The sequence below is a fragment of the Akebia trifoliata genome, chromosome 2, assembly GCF_017979445.1.
Source record: "Akebia trifoliata isolate Shusen 1 chromosome 2, ASM1797944v1, whole genome shotgun sequence".
In the NCBI taxonomy this organism is placed as follows: domain Eukaryota; kingdom Viridiplantae; phylum Streptophyta; class Magnoliopsida; order Ranunculales; family Lardizabalaceae; genus Akebia; species Akebia trifoliata.
The window spans coordinates 12,584,141-12,607,017 of record NC_141376.1 but is presented as its reverse complement, the minus strand read 5'-3'; the positions used below and the strand labels follow the sequence as shown (position 1 = coordinate 12,607,017).

Below are 22,877 nucleotides of genomic sequence, written 5' to 3'. Positions count from 1 at the left end.
TTGGTTGATCCAAGAAAATGCCATAATGTCAAAAAGTTAGGAACTTTGGAAGCTCTGAAATGCAACTTCTGAACTCTTTCTTGGCCATTTATCCTACTTCTCTTCCAACAAGTGATTTAATGTTTTGAACATGTCATTGAATGGAAGATTTGGATAGCTAATACATGATTGCTTTTATCTGTATTATTTTGGGTGTAGTTCTACAAGTGGTTTACGAATCTTTATACAGGTTTCCTATCAATTTTCCAAAATCTTTGGTATGGATATTTTCACATATATTGTCCTAAAGTCACAATATACACAAACACGTGTTTATAATAAGCATACTGATAGTCAAATAAGTGTCATAAAGTAACTCTTTTTTATTTTTCTTCTTATAAGGCTAGATGTGCGGTTACTTGCCCCTTATTATAATGTTTCCATCAAAAAGATTTTGAGTTTCATTCTTCAGAGTAAGCGTTGTATCTTCTAATGGGATCTATTGTTTTTGCCATGACGAAGCTCTACAAATGGCCTTTTGATGCAATTGTTTTACAGTTCCAATATATTTACTAGCAACCTTTTTTTTTTTTTTTTGACAACTAACTGTACAAATAGCCACTCAATCAGTTCCATAACTATAATGCTCGAGGAAAGGGGATTCTCTATGAACTAGGAGTTTGTTTACACCACTTCTTGGGGGTGAATTCGTGACATCATTGGCATTTTGGATTTTGAGAAAAATAATGGTCTAGCACTCCAGCCTTTCATCAGTTCCCTTGTATGATCTAGTAACACTAACCAACCCCAAAAGATTTTGCTTTTGACCCCGATCCTTTGTACACTTGATTGCATTTGCCCAATAACCTTCCACCATGAAAGAATTAGTCATGAAAGAACCCTTATTAGTCATCCATAGGATGCCTTAGCTCTAAAAATGGATTTCTTTTTTTCAAAAGTTGATTTTTGATTCTCCATAATTTTTAATTTCAGTGTTTTGGTTCTCTATTCTTAAATACTTTGTAATTCTTTGTAATTTAGAATGAGTATGGACCATCAAGTAAGGTATTTGGGACTGTTGGCCATGCATACTTGACTTGGGCTGCAAATATGGCCCAATGCAAACAAATTCTGAATCTGTTTTTTCTCTTAAATTTTTGGTGGCAGATAAACACATGATAGAGCCTCATGTAACCGGAATGGATACACCTACCATTGAGCCGTCAGAGCCAATGGATGCCGAAGAAGAAGAAGATGGGAAAATGGAGATTAAAGACGCACAGGAGATTCTTGAATTGGGGAAGGTGAAGTAGGAGGATTACCACAGTGGCAGCAACAGCATTGTTTGACTCCACAACTCCCTTAGAGTGCACCTACTCCGCCCATCACGTGGTCTTGGTGACAGATCTCTATGCCATCATGTGGAGGGTTCTTTTTTTTTTTTGCCCCCACCTTTTAGTGTAATCAAAGGAGAGGATGGATGGAAGGAAGGAATTAGAGGAGAAGTTGGTCTTTGCTTTGGTCTTTGCCCCACCCTTTTGTTTTGTTATCAATTCTGCGAACATGTTTCAACTGTTTTTGGCCTTAATCTTCAATTAAGGGACTATGTTTTTGAATGCGCATGGATTATGGTTCTATTTTATTTGAATCTAAAAATCATGGGGACCATTATATCAACATTAGATTTAGAAATCAGTGTTAAAAAGATTTTTATTATTATTTATAGTTCTTTCCTTTGCAATCTCAGTTTTTACGTTTAGTCTGGAAGGCTGTGGTGTTGGATTTGCTAATTTTGGTAATCCATGTGGGCCTCATAGGCTTGCTTGGTAAAATCTCTCTTTAGTAATTATATTAAGCCTCAAAGTTGCCCCTATTTTATTCTGTTTTAAGTTGCAGTAAACTTATTTGAATGATATAAATGTTCTACTCGATAGAATTCTGAGTCTAGGAAGAATGATAGAATATTGTAAAATAATTTATTTGATTGATATAATTCTCTACTTGATTGAATTTTGATTAGTGTACAGTCGTGCAGCTCAATAGCTTCCATTTCTCTGAAGGCATATCAACCTCAAATGGCCTATTTCAGCTAAAGAGCCCTTGAGCACCATTTGGGGGTTAGAAAAGTCCTATTGAGAAAGATATTGCAGACATCTTACCGAGCCCCCTATAGAACAAGGAACAAAGGTGGTTTTGGGTTCATGATTTAAGTGACATTCTTCCCACGTTGTGTAAATCCCTGGTCTACTCCCAACAAAAACGACGTAAAACTTTATCATCCTAAATACCTGTAAAAATATAATATTTTAAACAAAGTTTCTCATATATTTAAATTGGAATGGTTGAATATTAAAATGTAATAGTTTTACAAGATATGAAAAAGAAAATATAAATAGGTGGAAATGGTTACCAAGTCACAAAAGCAAGAGACAATAACATCAGTAAGGAAGATGCATGATAGTGATGAAGTATCGATCAATGTACAAAATGAGTCCCATAAGCCACTTTGACATAATCTTGTAATTTGATCACATTTTCGTACAATCCATTAATAGAGGTACAACTTGTTTATTCACTAAAGATGATAGAACCTGTGAGTAGTAGAAATAAATGAAAAAAAAAATTACTTTCAATGGAATAACTCATTATTAGTAACTTTAGAAATTTTGAGTTGGTTCAAGTCCATAAATCTGCTAGGACAACTTTGTAAAAACATAATCATTGCTATGAAAATAAGTAAATAAATAAAAACAATTTGTAACGAAGTTCTCATATAAACAAGTATGCTCAGGTCCCTCAATTTGCATGTGGATGCATTCCAACCTTTATGTACATACGAGAATTCTATATAGGATATATGTGTGTTGTCCTTGCGGAGGTGAGGCATGTAAATTGCATAAAATTAAACTGACAAAATCCAAATTGGTTACCGTTTCAGCTTTCAACTTGGTTGGATCAACAAAAACTCAGCAACCAACTTGTCACTGACTCCACTTATAATAAAAGTGCATAAATTCGAAAGAAAAAGAATAAGATCTTCTTCAAACTAAGCATATTATTTATTGAGACATGAACAATGAATGTTTAGAAAATTGAAGTGTAACGCATTGAATGTCAAAATTCAAACCCCATCATACTATCTAACTAAATTTCCAATTGCAAACAAGTACAAACTGGTCGTTGATATGAGACAAGAAAATTCATGAATTGAAGTTCACAAGACCAACCTTAAGCCCAATAGCAGGAATGGGGTTTAATTTTTCTGGATTGATTATCAAAATTAAATAAACAATTGAATTGAATTGTGCTTATCAACAACAACAAAAAAAGAATGAATAGAACTGCAGTGAAGTTTGTGGAGAAATTTAACTCAAGAAATATCATATTGAGAACAAAGCATTAGAAACCTAAACACCAAACTTGGGGTGAAAGGGAATAAATTTACTACCAAGATAAGCTTAGAAACTTACTATTTTGAGATAAAACAAGGAAATGTCACAAATCATAAACTGAGAGCAATCAATCAAATGCCAATCACTAACATTGCAGGCATCCAAGAATAGAAATTCAATGTTTGAAGAGCTATAAACTGTAGAAAAGATTAATCTTAAATTGACTTCCCATGAACTTCAAAATGTCTCAGAAATATTATTATCATAGTGTGCATTGGTGATTTCAGAAAAATAAAAAAAAAATTACATAAGATAAAGTATCAAACAATATATATCGATATTTAATAATATGACCTATATAAAGACAATATAAGTGAACCCCAGGAATCATCTGAGAATTTAAACAATAGAAAAGAGTATGTCTTGGGGTTCCAAGATTTGCATTGGTGCAAGAAAGGGAGGGAAAAGGAAATCAATGAGACCAGAAAAGAAAAACCCAGAAGTCGTAACTCTCAGAAGACTACAAAAAGAAGTTAAAGCTTCTATCTAATCATCAAACTCTGCAAATGCCAAGAACCCAAGATGATTTCATAACTACTTTTTTTTTAACTAATGAGTTTGAGACAAAAAATAAAGAAAAACCCTGAAATCATACAACCATTTAAACAATAAAAAAGAATGGGTCTGCATTGGTGCAAGAAAGGGAGGGAAAAAGAAAAAAAAAGAAGGGGGTTTCGAACCTGAGAGAGGTTGACGACGACGACGAGCGAGGGTTGAGAGGGAGAGACAACGATGGCTCCGAGAACCTCCAATGGCAGTAACTTGAGAGTGAGAGAGAGAGAGAGACGGCGAGAGTACGACGATGCCAACGATAGTATGTGAATATAAAAGAGAGGGTTTTTGCACGGTAACGAGAGAGAGAGAGAGAGAGAGAGAGAGAGAGAGAGAGAGAGAGATGGGAGGGGGGTTTCGAGAGAGAGAGAGAAATGGGAGGGGGGTTTCGATCTGTAATGAGAGGGAAGAGAGGTTTTTCGATCTGACGAAGAAAGAAGCTTCTGTAAGAAGAAAGAAGAGAAAGAGGTTCTTGTTAGTTAAGGGAGAGGGCCTCTAATAGAATACTTGGATATTTGAGGGAACAGCAGTAATTAATTTGGTTTTAATGTTAAAATCGTGTTTTTATTTCCGAACCGTTGGATGCGTGGAGATCAAACGGTCGAGAAAACTTGGCACCGAACTTGTCAAACTTTAGGGCCGCTGAACCGCTCCCTATATATATATATATGGTCTAATTTATTTATTGGAATAACAATCCAAGATCTCTGATGCTTTAAAACCAAAATCAAATTCAAGATCTAACTTATCTTCGTGAGAACATTCAGTGTATCATTGTGGGCCAAAATTTATGAAAAGAGAGAGAGAGACAGCCGTACTTCAGGACGAGAAAGAGATCGATCCATCGTCGACCACTTGAGTTGAAATGCAACTCATAGCCGTGTCGCACTATCGCACACAATGGCAAGAGAGATAGGGGGAAGGAGGGACGATCGTCGATCGCCAGAGTTAAGCTTGCAGTAGCACGTACGCTGCAACTGCAAGAGACGAGAGAGAAATAATAGAAGGAACAACTGAACAGGAAACAGTCGAAAACTCGAAATACCGAGAGTTAGGTTTTTGTAAAAAATTTAAAAATCAATTATATATTTAATATTTTATTTAAATAAATATTTGTTCGATTTTCGATTTGATTTGATTTTTTATATTGTCTGAATTGATAACCGAACCAAATTCATCGGTTCTTCATTTTTTAGATCCGAAATCGAACCGGTATAAGTCTAAACCGAACCAAACCAATCTAACTTCTACGATTTGGTTCGATTCTCGGTTTGAATTGAATTAAGTTGCACCCCTACTTATACTCTATGACAATAATTGAAATGCCATTAAAAAATAATTGAAAAGTCTTTATATTTATCATATTTAACGAAATGTTTTGGTATCTTATACTAAAAAACCTACTCATGTCAACCCACTTTTAAAGACATTTTAGTCATATACAAGATATAACTTTTTTGGTAATGTAGCAAAACTTGAAATACTTTAATAATATTAAAAAATTATTATAATTATTTAAAATTTTGTCAAAAAAATTATATGTATTTTCATTTATTACTAAAACATGTTATTGGTATTTTCTATTTCTCATTTCATAATTATATAGGACTATAATGTCCTTATATTCTATGACAATAATTGAAATGCCATTAAAGAATTTATATTTTAACACATTTAACGAATGTTTGATGAGTGGTGTGACATGTTATTTATTTTAAAAACCGTCAAATTTTCTTGAGATACGTATAAATTTTTAATTTAATTTTTTTTAAAAAAATTAACAAAAAAAAAAAAAAAAAAATTTACCACATAATTATCACATATTTTATTTATTATTAAATCATTACTAATTTTTAATATTATCAAATCAATAATATATTTTGCATAATATACCAAATTATCCTCAAAGCAGGTGTGATTTTTGACTTGATTTAATTTGAGAGAGAGAAAAAATAAGATAAAAGTTTTATTAACAAATTTCATCAAAACAAGTTTAAGAATTGTAAACCGTAAATTTCGAAACTTCTAACCCCATCAAAATAAGTTTAAAAATCATAAATCATCAATTTTTTTTGTAAGTCAGTTTTGATGGGTTAGAAGTTTCGAAATGCACTGATTTTTGGTGAGGATGATCTTCTCGTCATAGAGATCATTCTCACAAAAAATCAACTCATAAAATAATTCGGCTATGGTGTGGGTTGGCCTAATGCTCTATTTGAAAAAATTGTATCTAAAGTTGCTGATGTTGAATTAAGTTGCTGAAGCTGAGAGAAAGTTGTTGTTACTGTTATTGAAGCACCTTACTAAATTGAGTATATTGTTTGATAACATGCTGTCTAATTGCGCTATTACAATGTTGAACTGTTTGGTAATCTGCTGTCTAAAAATTATTGGATGAAATTAAAAATAATATTAAAGAAAGTGATTATGTATATGATATAAGTACTAATATGTTAACAATAAGTATAAACATAAGATTTAATATTAAAAAATAAAAATAAAATTCAATTTCATTTTTTTCTGTATTAACATATTTAATGTTTATCAAATAAATAATAAATAATTAAATAAAAATTTACATCATGTATATATGGCATTATAAATTTATTGAGCAATCTCATCTTGTACAATATTCATATTAGCAACTAATTCATATTGTGTAAACTAACTATCAGTAATTGATTGTTGTCGGATGAAATTATGTAAGGCCATGCACACACATATAATACGTATTTAAGTCACAAAAGAGTATGAAGCCATCAATTTCAAAATCGGGAATCGTTTCTTTAGTATACTAAAACAACGCTCAATAACGCTTTTACATAAAGAGTGATAATAATTGAACCACTAATTACAATCTCAATAGAATAAAATATTATAACACTCATTCAAACAATGTCATTAGTTTTTTACAACTAAAAAAATTATTCATACAAAATTTTAAACTTAAAACAAAAGAATCTAACAAAAAAAATGGGAGTTTCTATTGGCACTCCAACATTTACTTATTTTCAACCATTCACCTATTTTCTTTATTTATTACTAAGGTTTGCCTCTAATTACAATCTCAACAGAATAAAATATTATAAAACTCATTCAAACAATTTCATTAGTTTTTTACAATAAAAAAAAACTGTTCATATAAAATATTAAACCTAAAACAAAAGAATCTAAGGAAAAAAAAATGAGAGTTTCTATTGGCACCCCAACTTTTACTTATTCTTAACCATTCACCTATTTTCTTTATTTATTACTAAGGTTTGTCTCTAATTACAATCTCAATAGAATAAAATATTATAACACACATTCACACAATTTCATTAGTTTTTTACAATAAAAAAAATTGTTGATATAAAATATGAAACCTAAAACAAAAGAATCTGAGGGGAAAAAATGAGAGTTTCTATTGACACCCCAACTTTTACTTATTCTCAATCATTCACCTATTTTCTTTATTTATTACTAAGGTTTGCCTCTAATTACAATCTCAACATAATAAAATATTATAGTACTCATTTAAACAATTTCAATAGTTTTTTACAATTAAAAAAAATATTCCTATAAAATATTAAACTTAAAACAAAAGAATTTAAAGAAAAAAATTATGAGAGTTTCTATTGGCACCCCAACTTTTACTTATTCTCAGCCATTCACCTATTTTCTTAGTTTATTATTAAGGTTTGCCTCTAATTACAATCTCAACAAAATAAAATATTATAGCACTCATTCAAATATTTTTATTAGTTTTTTACAATTAAAAAAATGTTCATATAAAATATTAAACCTAAAACAAAAAATCTAAGGAATAAAAAATGAGAGTTACTATTGGCACCCCAACTTTTACTTATTCTTAATCCAACGATTTTGATGTCAAGTAAAAAATTAGGTCACACCAACATTATTAATTGCACACCAATTCATATATAAATCTCCAAAGTATTGCTACAGTTGATTTAGCGTTAACAAAAGTTGGTGTGGCAATAGAAGAGTTCATAATAAAAGAGTTCGCAAATATCAGTGGAGTGAGTACTGACAGAAAGCTCAAACTTGATTTTAGAGGAAAGTTCGGGGGCGATTGATTGCGTTTTTAAACGCAACTTTACTAGCATTTGCATCAAAAAGTTGAGATTTACAATTATTTGCGTGTTTGATAGTGCTTCTAAACACAGTGTTTTGAAATTTTTAAAGCAAATTTTCGTTTTTAACCGCTGTTTTGAAAAGTGGATGGGAGAAGCTTCGCGCAACAGCGTTAAAACGCATTCATATGAAATGACGTTTATGCCCTTCGACATTTTTAAAAATTCCATCATCGTCCACGATTAAAAAATCGTTCACACTTCGTATGACTTGACCCTTCGATTTCTACAGTAGCAACCGACTGATCTCATTGACGACGACAACCAATCGACTGATCTCATTGACGATGGCGACCATCGAAGCACCGATCTAACCCATTGACGTCGACGACGACGTTAGCTTCGGTCAAACAAAACCCACAGGCTTGAAAGACTCACCGTTGATTGATAATATTCATTGTTGAACCCAACCCCAATCAAGACACCGATGAAAATCGACGCCATTAACAACCTAGTTTGCGATCGACGGCATTGACGACGACGATTCGAAGTAAGATCGAAATCAATCCCTCCGTTTGATCCATTTTTTCCATCAACGCCTTTTCCAATCTTTGTGAGCTCTCTCTCTCTCTCTCATCAATTTCAATTTGTGTGATTCTTGACGAAATTACATATTTCAGGTTAGATTAACAGAAAATTTTCTGTTAGGGTTCTAATTTTTTGGTAGATTTTTATTAAAATAAAATAATATAAATAATTGTTGTTTGATTTAATTGTTGCTTGTTTTGTTGTTTGAATTATTGCTTGTTTTGTATAATTTTTCTTTGAATTTGTGTGAATTTTTAAAAATAACTTGGAATTTTTCGATTTAAAATTTTTCTGTTTATAAAATGAAATTGGAAATTTTCAATTAAGCTAATTGCTCACATTTGAAGTAATGTTAGTAAAAGTTGGTGTGCCAATTGTAACTCTCAATCAATACACACACACCTTGTTCCTTTCTTTACAAATCTTGGTTCTACTTATTTTAATGTTTTTCGACTTTCATATCTCTTTATAATTCATCAGCAAATAATTTTTTCCTTCTATTTTTAATATTCTAATAATTATTTTAATTTTATTTTATTCATTCCCAATTTATTATCTTCGATTATATTTTAGGGATAATCATCGAATCAATTAAATTTTGGATCTATTTATAAAGGGATTGCATTAGAGATTAGTTTGTGCCATTTTTAATTTCTTAGTTGTTCGTCTAATTTCTTCATTGATTCCTCCCTATGTTTGTTCAACATTTTTGAGATATTTGAGATAAATAAATAATTTGAATATTGTATGTTTGATTCCCTTTTTAAATTCAATTTCAAGTCGTTGCCCTTAAAATTCGAATAAACTATTATTCATTGATCACACTTTGTATGGAAGTAGAGAGAAAATAAGATAAAAGAAGATGCTCTATGACAAATGGAAACAAATGACTGTAAAATGTATTTTAATTATTTTCCAAATCATATACACACGGAAGAGATCAAGAACCTATTAAGTCATTGGCTTAAAAAAGACTCTAAAATGAGAAAGATGAGTTGGTGAAGAACTTCACAATAAATCAATCACTCTAAAATGAATTATAAATATTTTAAAATTAATACAATTATTTTTTAAATTTTTTATATAATTTTCTTATATTTATATATATTTAATGTAAAGGGTATTATGATAATTTTTAATGCATTTTGGGTGCACTAGCAACCTTAAGGATATTGTGATCATTTTATCATAATACAGTAGATTCTTGAAATTGTATCAAATAGCAATTATCAGTTTCTGATCAACAGCACAACATTTTTACAAAACTCTATCAACAGCACAATACGTTATTAATTGCACACCAATTCATATATAAATCATCAAAGTATTGTTACAATTGGTTTAGTGTTAGCAAAAGTTGGTGTGGCAATAGAAGAGTTTACAATAAAATAAAAGAGTTCGCAAGTATCAGTGGAGAGAGTACCGACAGAAAACTCAAACTAGATTTTAGAGGAAAATTCATGTTCTAATTACTAGAAAAAAACCTGTATTTTTCATCTAATCTCAGCCGTTCACTGTGTCGGTGTTAAATAATACAATAATACAATTCTAAAAGATGAAAATTTGGGTAGAAAGTCAGCTAAAGCACGGAGGCGATCGGTTCATCAGATCGTTCTCTCAATCTTAATTTGTAAAGGTATTCAGATTAAATCGAGAAGAAGAAGGAAAGTAACAAAAGAGCGTGTAAGTGAGTGCTTTAATAATTTAAGAAAGAAAGAAAGAAAGAAAGAAAGAAAAGATGCAGGTGGAGAAGGTGATAGTGTTTCTGCGCTGAACATTGAAGAAAAAAAAAAAAAGCAAGTGATTGCGATATAGAATGAGAAGTCAATGCTCGGTAACACATTCCCTAAGATTTTGTGTCAAATATCAACCCAAAACTGCTGGTATACAATCTTTCAATTTCACCACCTTTAGCCTTACTCCTCTTCTTCCTCCACCAAACCCATTTCTCTCAACCCATGAAATCCGCAAGAAAAGACTCGAACTCGCCCAACTCTTACAATTTCGTGTTTTAAACAAACCACATCTTTACTACAAAAGAATTCATGGAAGTATTGTAGTATTGGGTTTTCAATCAGATATCTATTTATCCAACATTCTCCTTCACTGTTATTCAAAATCTGACTGTCTTCATGATGCGAGACTACTGTTTGATAAAATGCCTGAAAGAAATATAATCACTTGGTCTTCAATGATTTCCATGTACACCCAACATAATCATGGTCAAGAAGCTTTGCTATTTTTCTCAAAATTTATTGAATCTTCGTTGGAGAATCCGAACGAGTTTATATTAGCTAGTGTTCTTCGTGCTTGCACGCAAGTAAAGGCGGTTGGAAGAGCAATACAAGTGTATGGTTATGTTATCAAGTCTGGGTTTGATCAAGATGTGTATGTTGGTACTTCTTTAATTGATTTTTATTCGAAGAATGGAGAAATTGAAGAAGCAAGATTGGTTTTTGATGATTTACCTGTAAAGACTGCGGTTACTTGGACTACCATTATTATGGGGTACTCTCAAAGTGGAAGGAGTGAAGTTTCTTTGCAGTTGTTTAACCAAATGAGGGAAACCAATGTTGTTCCTGATAGATATGTTCTCTCAAGTGTGATAAGTGCGTGTTCGGCATTGGAGTTTATTGAAGGGGGGAAGCAAATTCATGCTTATGTATTGAGGAATGGAACGGAGACGGATGTTTCGGTGATTAACGTGCTTATTGATTTATATTCCAAGTGTCATAGAGTGACACTTGGACGAAAACTATTCGACCAAATGGATGTTAAGAATGTTGTGTCATGGACAACGTTGATAGCTGGATACATGCAAAATTCCCGTGATTGGGATGCGATGAAACTCTTCTTGGAAATGACCCAATTGGGTTGGAGACCGGATGGATTTACATGCACTAGTATTCTCACTTCTTGTGGTTCACTTCAAGCATTGGAACAAGGGAAACAAGTGCATTCTTACACTATCAAAGTCAACCTTGAATCTGATGAGTTTGTGAAAAATGGACTGATTGACATGTACGCGAAGTGCAATGCTTTGATAGATGCTAGAAGGGCTTTCGATGTCATGACCGAACACAATGTCATCTCTTACAATGCTATGATCGAAGGGTATGCGAGACAAGAAATGCTTTTTGAAGTGCTAGACCTTTTTCATGAAATGAGGCTTAGATTGGTTGATCCAAGCCTCTTGACATTTGTTAGTCTTCTTGGGGTGTCAGCTTCGTTGTCCACATTGGATTTTAGCAAGCAAATCCACGGCCTCGTTGTAAAATTTGGAGTTGCTTTAGATATTTACGCTGGTAGTGCCCTAGTGGATGTTTATTCCAAGTGTGCGTGTGTCAAGGATGCGAGGCTTGTCTTTGAGGAGATGAATGAAAGAGATATTGTATTATGGAATGCCATGGTTTTCGGATATACCCTAAATGGACAAGGCGAGGAGGCCCTCAAACTCTTCTTAGAATTGCAATTTTCAAGAATGAAACCTAACGAGTTCACATTCGTTGCTCTTGTCACAGCGGCAAGTAACCTTGCAAGTCTTACACATGGTCAACAATTCCATAACCAGCTTCTTAAGTCCGGTCTAGACTTAGACCCATATGTATCAAACGCCCTTATAGATTTGTATGCGAAATGCGGGAGCATTGAAGAGGCTCGGAAAATGTTTGATGCCACAGACCAAAGAGATGTCGTATGTTGGAATGCGATGATCTCAAGATACGCCCAACATGGGCATGCAGAAGAAGCTCTTCGGTTATTTGACCAGATGCGAGCTGAAGGAGTAGAACCCAATTATGTCACATTTGTTGGTGTGCTCTCGGCATGTAGTCACGTGGGGCTTGTCGAGATTGGGCTCTGTCACTTCGACAAGATGGTATCCGAGTTTGGAATTGAGCAAGGGATGGAACACTATGCTTGTGTGGTTGCTCTCTTGGGCCGAGCAGGGAAACTAAGCAAAGCCAAGGAATTTATTGAGCAAATGCCCATTGAACCCGCGGCAATTGTATGGCGGAGCTTGCTTAGTGCATGTAGAATAGCTAATGATGTTAACTTAGGGAAATATGCGGCCGAGATGGCAATCTCACTTGAACCAAAGGATAGCGGGTCCTATGTACTACTTTCGAATATTTTAGCGTCTAGAGGTATGTGGGCTGATGTGGAGAATGTGAGGAAGAGAATGAGCCGCAATGAAGTGTTGAAGGAACCGGGGCATAGTTGGCTTGAGGTGAAAAAAGAGGTTCATGTATTTATTGCAAGAGACAAAGGTCATAAGCAAGCCGAATTGATATATTCAGTGTTGGACTGGTTAACCCAACAGATCAAAGCTGTCGGTTATGTCCCCGACATAACTACACTTGATGAATGATTAAGAGGGATATGTATGATGTCCACTATATTCAATGAGCCCTTTTTTGTTCTTCAAATATTCTTTTCGGCATTCCAACGGCTGGATTGCAGAGCAATTTGAACAGTCTTGAATGACTGAAAATGACAGCAGAACTGGTTTCTTGATTTAGTTTGAATTGAAGTCTCTAGGAGCAAGTACTGCTCTCAATATATTTGGCTTGCCCACTCTGTTCACAAGTAATTGTGTCCGTTTCTTTCTTTGCTCCTATTGAGGTGACAGATTCTCTACTATGTGACACTTTTGCCCCTTTTGGTAATCTCTAGGCCCCATTGCTGGAAAGGCTCGGCTTTAAAACCTACGTGGAGCTTCCGTCTCGTACGGCTCCTCTAGGAATGGAGGTAGGCCCAGCCCAGGCTTCTGCGTCTCAGGTAGTTGTGCACATAGTAACAAAGTTTGGATTTGGTAATTAGTCCGTGTGGATTCAATTAGGTTAATTTGGATAAATGCGAGAAAGTTTCATAAAAAAATGGGGAAATTTTTGAGAATATGCAAAATATGTTTGTGGATTTTTAGCAAAACTCATAATCTTCAACCTCTCTAAAAACCCTATCTTCTTCTTTGATGTTTGAATATTTTTTTTTTTTTTAAGTTAAAATTTTGAAGGTGGAGAGTATAGATGTTACCATTTTCCATGATCAATTGATGAATCGTCGATTTGATCGGCTACCCTCTTATTTGTAGAATTTTAAGAATTTTTTGAAAAAATTGGAGAATTTTGTGACTATGGTTGTGCAGTATCACCACATGTTGTCTTCTATATGTGACCAATATTTTTATTTATTTATTTTGTGCAGGAAGAACTTACACCAGAAGATGCATTATCTAGAGGACTGCTGATTCAGCCGGAGATCAATGAACTGCACATTTATCTTGAAAGGCATTCACTTTTAGATTTGGTTCTTTCATCCCTTTTGGTAGAAACTTTGAACAATGGGACAGATAGACAATTGCGGTTGATTCACAAGGCAAGTTATTGATAGCTTTCCCATTGTTATGAATAATGCTACTGTTAGTCATATTCATACCTTTAACCTGATTTCATATGGTATCTTTTTTTTTTTTTGTCCACTTGATTCAACCATTTCAATGTTACGTTAATTCAAGCCGAAGATTTTAGTCTGCATGGGGCTTCTACTAATGGGCTAAAAATAAAATTCTTATCGAGAGATTAGTGATTAGTCGATTCATAATTTAGGCATGCAAGTCTATCCTGGCAAATTCATTTATTATGTGATATTTCCAAAATCTCAACGATCTTTTAAGAAAGTTAAATTTATTTCCGTTGACAAAAATGAAAATCTGATCGAAGTCTTTCGTACCTGGGGTAGTTCAAGTAACCTGGATTGCTTGGACAGATGGTCTTGACTGATTGACGATCAGATAGTTTCTAGAACTTTCCACCCATTGTTTTTGTCTCTTGTATGTTTCAAGGACTCAACTAAGTTTTACTTAGTTTTGCTTTGTGCCCAGTACTGACTACCAAGTCCTTTTAATGAGGGTTGGACTCGATTTATTCATACCTTCTTGGTTCTGTTTTGATGCCGGCCTTGTCACATTCAAAAAATTAGACCCACTCAACTCACGAAGGTGCGGAGGAATTTAAAAAAATAATAATGAAAAAACATAAAAGATTACCACAGAATTAGTCCTTGTATGCCCCTTAAGGTTCACTGATTATTGCTTAATTTATGGATTTATTTACTTAGAGGTTTTAAGTCATTTTAGAAAACATTATAAAAGAATACTACTGTGCCTTAGTATTGATTTTCTATGTTTGTATTTAAACCTGCACATTGCAGTAAAATCTATTCAAAGTATAGGTGTCGGGTTTACAGGGTCTCTATTTCCCAGAAATAGACTTCTTTGTCAGGTTTGGGATAGAAGCTGAGGCTTCCCAACTGTTGTTCTTAATTTAATCAGTGTTGCAATTCTAATGTTTTGGACTGAAGGAAGAAGGGAGCGTTCACGTCAAGTGGTATTAGAGCTCTAGTCGTGGAATCTGATTTGCATTAAAATCCGACCAGCGTGAATCACTCATTGACCCGAATGTTCAATGAGTTGATGGAACCAAAGAGTATTTATTCCACATAGCAAAATTGGTGTGGCCAACACATAGGACGCATAAGATTGATGATGATAGAACATGTATTTTTTCACCAAACAAACCGAGGTTTCAGCTTAATTTATATGTATTTAAGGTAACTTTCAGGGTGACTAGATGAGTGGTTAGGACTTAGGAGAGTGGGAGTGTTGAGCAATGGGTAAACTATGGTGTCTTAACTTACTGGTCTGCAGTAGAAAATTTGGGAAGAAGAGCCAAATTGAAATAGCCAAAAAAAAAAAAAAAAAAGATCAATGAGCAACTTTTCATATTTTGTTCTCAATTGTTTTTGGTTTTGATTTTTGATTTAAAATTTTTTTTTTTTTAATTGTGGGATCAAATTATCTTGATCCTGTATCATTTTATTTTATTTTTGATCAGTGAAACTTTTTTATTACTAAGGGGCTAGTTTTGATGACCACCCCAAGAAAGAAAACAACAATACAAAAACTCAAAGCCTTCACCATCACCCTCTATTACAAACCCAATCCCATCTTCCCACAGAATCCTCAAAGAAAAGTCCTCTAACTTCCAAAAAGATCGAACTCCAGTTGAACAAAAGGCCCATGGAATCCAATCCATACGAAACTAATCTCTCCCTTTTGCTTCAGACACCCTCGATTTCTTTCTTTCCAAACACCGCAACATATGGAATTGAAAGTTGTCTCATTTATTCGTGAGGAATGTGAATTATTGACAATACTATGATCATTAGCTTAAAATTGATTTGTGTAGATTAAAAAAAATGAGAGAGAGAGAGAGAGAGTAATTTTAGCTAAATAACACAATTTATTTGTTTGAACCTCCTTAATCAAGTTTTTTCTCCTTTTTAAGAAAATAAGGGCTGTATTATAGAGATACTCCTCTAACATGCTTTCGATCCCCTTCCACTCTTCTTGATCTAAAGATTCAAATAATTTAAATAATTGTTACACTCAACTCTCTTGTTTTATACCAAAATAATCATATTAAATTGCAACCCACTTGGAGCTTAATATATTGACTCCATATTAATATTTTAACAAGAGAGTTACTATTGCCACACCAACTTTCACTAACGCCCCACCAATTGTGTGTAATTCTTGGTGTTTTACGTAGGAATTGGTGTGGCATTAGTGAAAGTTGGTGGGGGCAATGACAACTCTCTTTTAACAAACATGCCCTTTAAACATTTGTAAGTTTTTAAATTGATATTGTGGGGGTATAGTTTACAGAGATTGTGAAATAATTTAGGAGCTTTGTTGTTGGGCTTCATCATACTAAAGCCACCTATTAGAAGACAAAAAGGAGACAGCAGATTATGTGAGAAAGTTTGGGATTTTATGGATGCACCCCTAATTATTTTATTAGTAGAAGACAATAGGAAAAGTTGTGTTTCTATTATTAAGATTAAGATAAAGCTTTTGGGTATCTTACCTTTGAGTGCTACCGACATTGTTCTTTCTTCAACTTTTCCAGTTTAAAGAAAAACACCAAGACCCTCAAATCCTATGTTTGCCATCTAATGCACCTAAGGTAGATCAGCCTTGATGGAACCCTAGGCCCCCCACACACCATTACAATTGATCACTAAGTTGACGATCGTAATTATTCAACAAGTGTGAGCCTCTTTTAGATGGGGTAAGACTGAAAAATAAGATTGAAATTTGTTATTTTTTTATGAATATAATATACAAAAGACGTAATCAAGAGAAAGTGGAATGGAGGGATAAGATCAGTTAAATCGGCCTTAGATTGAGGGCATAAGGCTTTCCCTTACAATTTTTTCTTTTTTTTTTTTTAAATTGATATAATAATGGTAAATTTTTTATCTATTATTGTTATTTGTCGTAGTAATATATAAATCATTATAATTCTTAATAATACTTGTAAGCAACCATTGCTCCCTACTGAAAATTCACCCAAAAACTGAGAAAATCCATTTTATGCGACGAAAAAGAGAAAACAACTCTACTCCAAATTAAAAACATAATAAAACCCATACCCTATGTTACAACTTTGGTTAATCACTCACTCTCAATTAAAAAGGAATTTTTTTTTTTTTAAATATACCCTTAAAATTGTAAAATTACTTGCACCAAAAGAAACAATAACCCAATAATGCTAATGTTGATTTCTCAAAGAGTGTATGTTTCTTCCCTAAACAGTACAATTATTTTGTTCCTTTCAAATGGTCCCATGTAAATAGCAGAAGAAGCCAATGAGCAGAGAATTCTTTTCTCTGCACGGAAAAGTTGTGTCCCTCCAAATTGGAGGAGAGAGAAAAAGGATCATGGAAAAGTCATTGACAAGAAATGTGAAATCAGGATATATAATTAGTATAGAGAAAATTACATGAATAAAGAGATGGTTTGTCGATTCATCACCGATTTTACACATGAATGTCTAGATTTAGTTCTAGATCAAAAAATTAAGGGCTATACCCTATAAGGAAAATTTTATGTCCAAACATGGGAGCGGATCCTCTGTAGTATGTGTTTCCTGTAATGGCATTTGACGGTTGAGGGAGAGCCACGTCGCATATTCACGAAATCCCCTTTCTTAAAATATTGGAGATTATGGACCGTCCATTTTCAAAACCTTCATCGGACTTATAAAAATGTCTCTTTTTTTAAATTAAAAAAAAAAAAAAAAAAGCTGATCTACACAATGACCCATATGAGGCTGAGGTGTTAAATCTTGTTTTCAAGATGTCAATCTCTACTATTTCGATGGCACTATAGGGTGCTTATACTACAGAAGATCCGCTCCCTCCAAACACATAATCAGATGCGAGATCCAAATACATGATCAGATGTCACGGGGATGTAGATCACACAATTTCAAGATCTTTCGGAAAAAAAAAAAAAAGTTATTATTTACCATTGAAATTTAATTTTAAAATTTGGAATCTTAGCAATTAGCGTGTATTTGGGCTGTTGGAAAGAATTTAAAGTTTAGTGGCCCTTCATTTTCAACACCTTAGACCAAACTCAAAAAAGTTTATGTTTTTATTTTTAATAATCTGAGTTTTTCTTTGAAATCTAGAGAGATATGGTGTTGGATTGCCAATGTTGTAATCTATGTGGGCTTAACGACGCTTAGTGATTTTAAATCTTACTAAATTATTATGAGGTGAGGGCCTATGGCAAATAGATATGGTTAACTGTATTGCATAGAGGTTAGGGTTCATTGAGAAAGGTTTTCCCAAGTTCATCCTATAGAAGTTTTGAGAAATTTCATTCTTGGGTTCCTAAAGAGGGAACTCATTTGATGATCTTAAGCTGTATTTGTTTTTATATACTTTTAATTGGATTTTTATCTTTTAAATAAATGATAAAATGTACAACGACAAAAGCCCATAATTTAGAGGATAGTTCTTATTCTCAAATTCAAATTTGAGTCAGATTTAAAAGTTGAATTTGACTTAAGTAGAGGAGTGCTAAATAATAAATGAAGCTTTTACTCAAATTTGAGTCAGATTTAAAAGTTGAATTTGAGTTAAGTAGAGGAGTGCTAAATAATAAATGAAGCTTTTACTCAAATTTGAGTCCGAATTGCCCTTAAGAGCTCCAAGCTATTGGTTTTTTTTGACTTACCCCTTATAAAATGTGTGATATTAGGTTTACCTGTGTTTGATTCAATATTAGGTCTACCCCCCTTGAAAAAAGTCAGAATTTTGATTGGCAATGAGTAAAAGTAATTTGAGTTACAAAATTCCATTATTTCATTTAATTTTCGAAAAGAAAATCATTAAAATTGAATCAGCCTACATTGTTTGATCAATTATTATTCTATTTTTTGGTTTGGGGGTTTAAAAATTCATTTTTCTTTTTTATCTTTCTACAAAATTTCATTGTCCTTCAATCTTCTTCCTCCTCTTTAAGCTTTTACTCATCTCTTTCCCCTTTCATTCTTCCTCTTCTTTCCCATTCTCTCTCTATTTTTGTCTGTTATTGTCCATGATCACTACATTTTTAATCTATTTTTTTTATACTTCAAATCAAGGTTTTTAAACTCGTTTAAGACCAAGACATTTGCTTGAGTTAACTTGGTATCGGAGTTGAATGAGACCAACTCACAAAATATTTTAAGATGATCGCGTATCGTGAGATAAGCGACTCATCTCAGATGATATTTTCCAATATCTCGGGCAATACAAACGAGACAGCACAGAAAATGATTAACTCACAAGTTAAATGGGATGTATCAAACAAGATTTTCAAAATCTCGTTCGAGTTAACCGAGACAAACGAGTTACATCTTAACCCTCTATTCTTTCACCCTCAAATCAATTTTTTTTTTAATTATATATTTTTTTGGGTTCATTTATGAATTTTTTTCAAAATTTTTAAATGATTAAAAACCATTGTCTCAATGTCGAATGAGACGAGACATATCATCTAAGTCAATTAGGTATAGGAGCTGAACGAGATGAGACGTGATACCGAGTTTAAAACCATGCTTCAAATTGATCTTAAACATCTTCAAGTTGTACAAGTAGTGAAAGTAAAATGACAAGTGCCAGTTAGTTTAGTTAGTAAAATCTTTGGGTGACGATACGTAGGACTTGGATTCAAATCCTGCCAGTAGTGAGTTATTAAACTCATTAAAAACAAACTTACCAATAAACATAAAATGTGGTGGAAGTAAATTGATAAATGTGAATGCATTTTTGTCCTTTCAAAAATATTAAGGATATTTTTGAATTTTCACATATCAAGCATTGCTTGTTTACCGCAAGTCAAGGGCATTGACATTTGTAATAGTGATTGATAACTTGTATTAAATTTATTAAGGCTATAAGACTAAAACCCATTATAATTTTCCTCTATTTTTATATATTTTCAATTATTGTACTTCACCATAATCTTCTAACAGCGTAAAATGATAATTCCTTCTACCCACAAATCACTCATTTTGCTTTAATGACAACATGAAATCTTGATCGTTGAATTTCAGTACGATTTCTTTCATTTCTCGAGTCATTTTTTTTGAGTTAACTGAACTAACATGAATGAATGAATTATTGTCCTATATCTTATAATGATGTACTTTTCAACTTTTCAAATGTTAGTCGTAAATTAGATAATTAACGTCCATCGATCTACTTGACTTTCAGACTAGGTTTCATTTAAGAGGTGAGGGAAGTAAATATGACATGATCGTCTCATCATAACACCCCAGTACAAAGTGTGAATAAAAAATTATTAAAGATTTTTACACCAATCAAAATGTCACCCACCATTTCGTAAGCTTTCCAAAATGATGAAATTGATCGGATGGTTAGGATTATCGGGACTTGACTGGTTGGATGGTCGTGATCAATTAACGACCATCTCTCCCTCTTCCATTTTTAAGTAAAATTCAAATGAAAAGGGAACCATTCAATGGGTCTTAATTTTATCCATTATAAAATGATGAATGAAACATACTTCTTAACTACCAAAGGAGAAATGATGAATTTTAAAATAAAATATTAAAAGGGCAGAAATCCCAATAAGAGGAAAGCTCAAATGATTCTGGCTTCTATGATTTTCAAGGCCACTCAAATATATGCAAAAATAAATAAATTCAAGAATAAATAGTTCCTCTATATTAATTTTTGGGCTATCTTTTAATGTATATTTATATATTTAAAATTATTTAACAAATTCAAATTGTTTGGACCGAATTGAACCCTTTTGTTTCGGTTGGATTATGAATCCAATTTCTAAAACATTGTTATTTCATCTTTCTATTAAATAACAATAAAATATAACTAGACAGCTTCTATTACCTAACTGACTTTTGTTAACGGCACTCCAATGTGTGCAAGTTCTTTGATGATTGATTCTTGTTAGTAATCTCTCGTTTAATTCTTGAAAAATTCATGAATTTTTCATTTTTTTTAATGAAAGTATTATTCTCCGGATTATTGAGTTGTTCTAAATAATTCATGAATTTTAAGTTTGAAAAGAATAAAACATTTTTATTTTTTTTACGAATTTTTATAAAATTCGGTGAAAAAGAAAATGCTACTAGAACTTATTGTATGTTGCAAAGTGTAAACTCGTAAGTTGTGACGTGTAGCATAAACCAACTTTGAAGCAGTCATGCTTCAAAATTTTGGAGGAATCCATATTTTTACATGACAAATGTCCCTTTTATCTTTAAAATGGTAATTACATGACCCTCTACATAATTTGTCCTTTGACTTTGGTCTTCTTTTAAAAATCAAGGAAAATACTGGAATGACACAGGATATTTATTGCGATTCTCACAACTCTGACGCGGGATGTACATTTAACCATAGATGTGTTTCCTCGTGATACAAGTAAAATCATCTATGATTATGTATACATCTTCACGTCAAAATTGTGAGAATCATAGTAAATCTTGTATCACCCCAACACGACTCAAAAATCAGTGGAACAATAATCTCAATGTCCTCATTATCACCACCATCATTATTATCATCACCATTAACATCACCAATTTCATTATCCCCATTATTATTAACATCACAATCATATAGTTGAATTTTTCATTTTTTAACTTTTAAAATTAAATGGATAATATACCTATGAAGCATATATCACATATTTTCTATTTATTAAAATTTTTGTTGAATTTTAGATCAAATTTTTACAATTCAAAATTGAATAGAACTCAAATTTTTCAAATTTTTGCCGTGTTCTGAATTGATTTATAGATGAATTGGATGGGGTTAGGTAAAAAAGTTGGCGTGGCAATAGAATCTCTCTTATAATAGAGATAGGTGCAACTGTGCAAGTTGTGGTGTTTAAAACGTAATGATAGGTGGGCCTACTAAATGGAGAAGTTTCTGGACATGACATTAGCTGTTGAAACTAGCACTAAACGTGGCACACGTGCAAATGTCAAAACCTATATTATTCTATAGGTCCCTCCCCCACACACACACAAGTGTATAGGTGTCATGATCCGAGGGTATTTTTGTAAACATAAATTAATTAATGACAATATGACATAACTATCCTTTCGGCAAAAAATTTATGTTGGTCGCTTTTTCCTGTTTGTGTGGGTCGTATCAAATTTGTGAGGTGACAGCCTTTTCGATGTGTGTCCCACTTGATGTTGATGGGTAAATTCCAACCGTCGGATTCATAGATCAGCAAAAACTTCATCCAAAGCCTTACATATAAATGCTGAAAATGTGTGGCTACAGTTCATGCCACGTGGCATAATTTTAGTGCCAACCAGATATCTAGAGAAAAATATGGGATACATACAAAATTTTTCTCGCCACTTCATTTCGTGTATCTTAGTCTACACTGTCTGCCAGCCAAGCAAGAGAGAGAGAGAGAGAGAGAGAGAAAGAGAGAAGATTTCAAGTAAGCTTGGCTCCTTGGATTGGCTTGGCTCAGCTTGTAATACCCATTTATTGTTTTTTTTGATAAATCGAGTCTTTGATGATTAATCAAAGAGTCTTGCTATAATAACTCGAAATAACAATTGAAGTAGGAATATGCGCAAAGATTCATCAATTCTTCTCGAGTAAAGTTTGTATCTCGAGGAAAGCATCAACATTTTATCTTTCGATAGAGCTATTTAGATGTTATTTTAACTCACTTTAGCATTTTTCTTAGACTCAAGATCCGATACGGTGTTTCATTCCTATAAAAACACTGATGAATACACGCGATCCATCATATGTGGTTTGTATGCAACTGATACGGCAAGGGCACAAAATTGTAGACATTTTTTCTTATGTATCC

The 22,877-nt window shown here is 32.9% G+C and overlaps 1 protein-coding gene across 3 annotated transcripts; it reads left to right on the top strand.

Annotated features, from left to right (window-relative positions):
* The first annotated feature begins 10,089 nt into the window (after positions 1-10,089).
* On the top strand, positions 10,090-14,177 carry LOC147409622 (Tetratricopeptide repeat (TPR)-like superfamily protein). 3 transcript variants are annotated; one of them, XM_086430810.1, is made up of 2 exons: positions 10,090-13,396; positions 13,853-14,177. In XM_086430810.1, exon 1 carries the CDS (start codon positions 10,464-10,466, stop codon positions 13,014-13,016), a length of 2,553 nt encoding a protein of 850 aa, XP_086286936.1. In that variant the 5' UTR covers positions 10,090-10,463; the 3' UTR covers positions 13,017-13,396; positions 13,853-14,177. The 3 variants fall into 3 exon arrangements, with proteins under 3 accessions (XP_086286936.1, XP_086286927.1, XP_086286931.1); XM_086430801.1 differs by having other exon boundaries at positions 10,090-13,426; XM_086430805.1 differs by having other exon boundaries at positions 10,090-13,429.
* Positions 14,178-22,877: the final 8,700 nt, after the last annotated feature.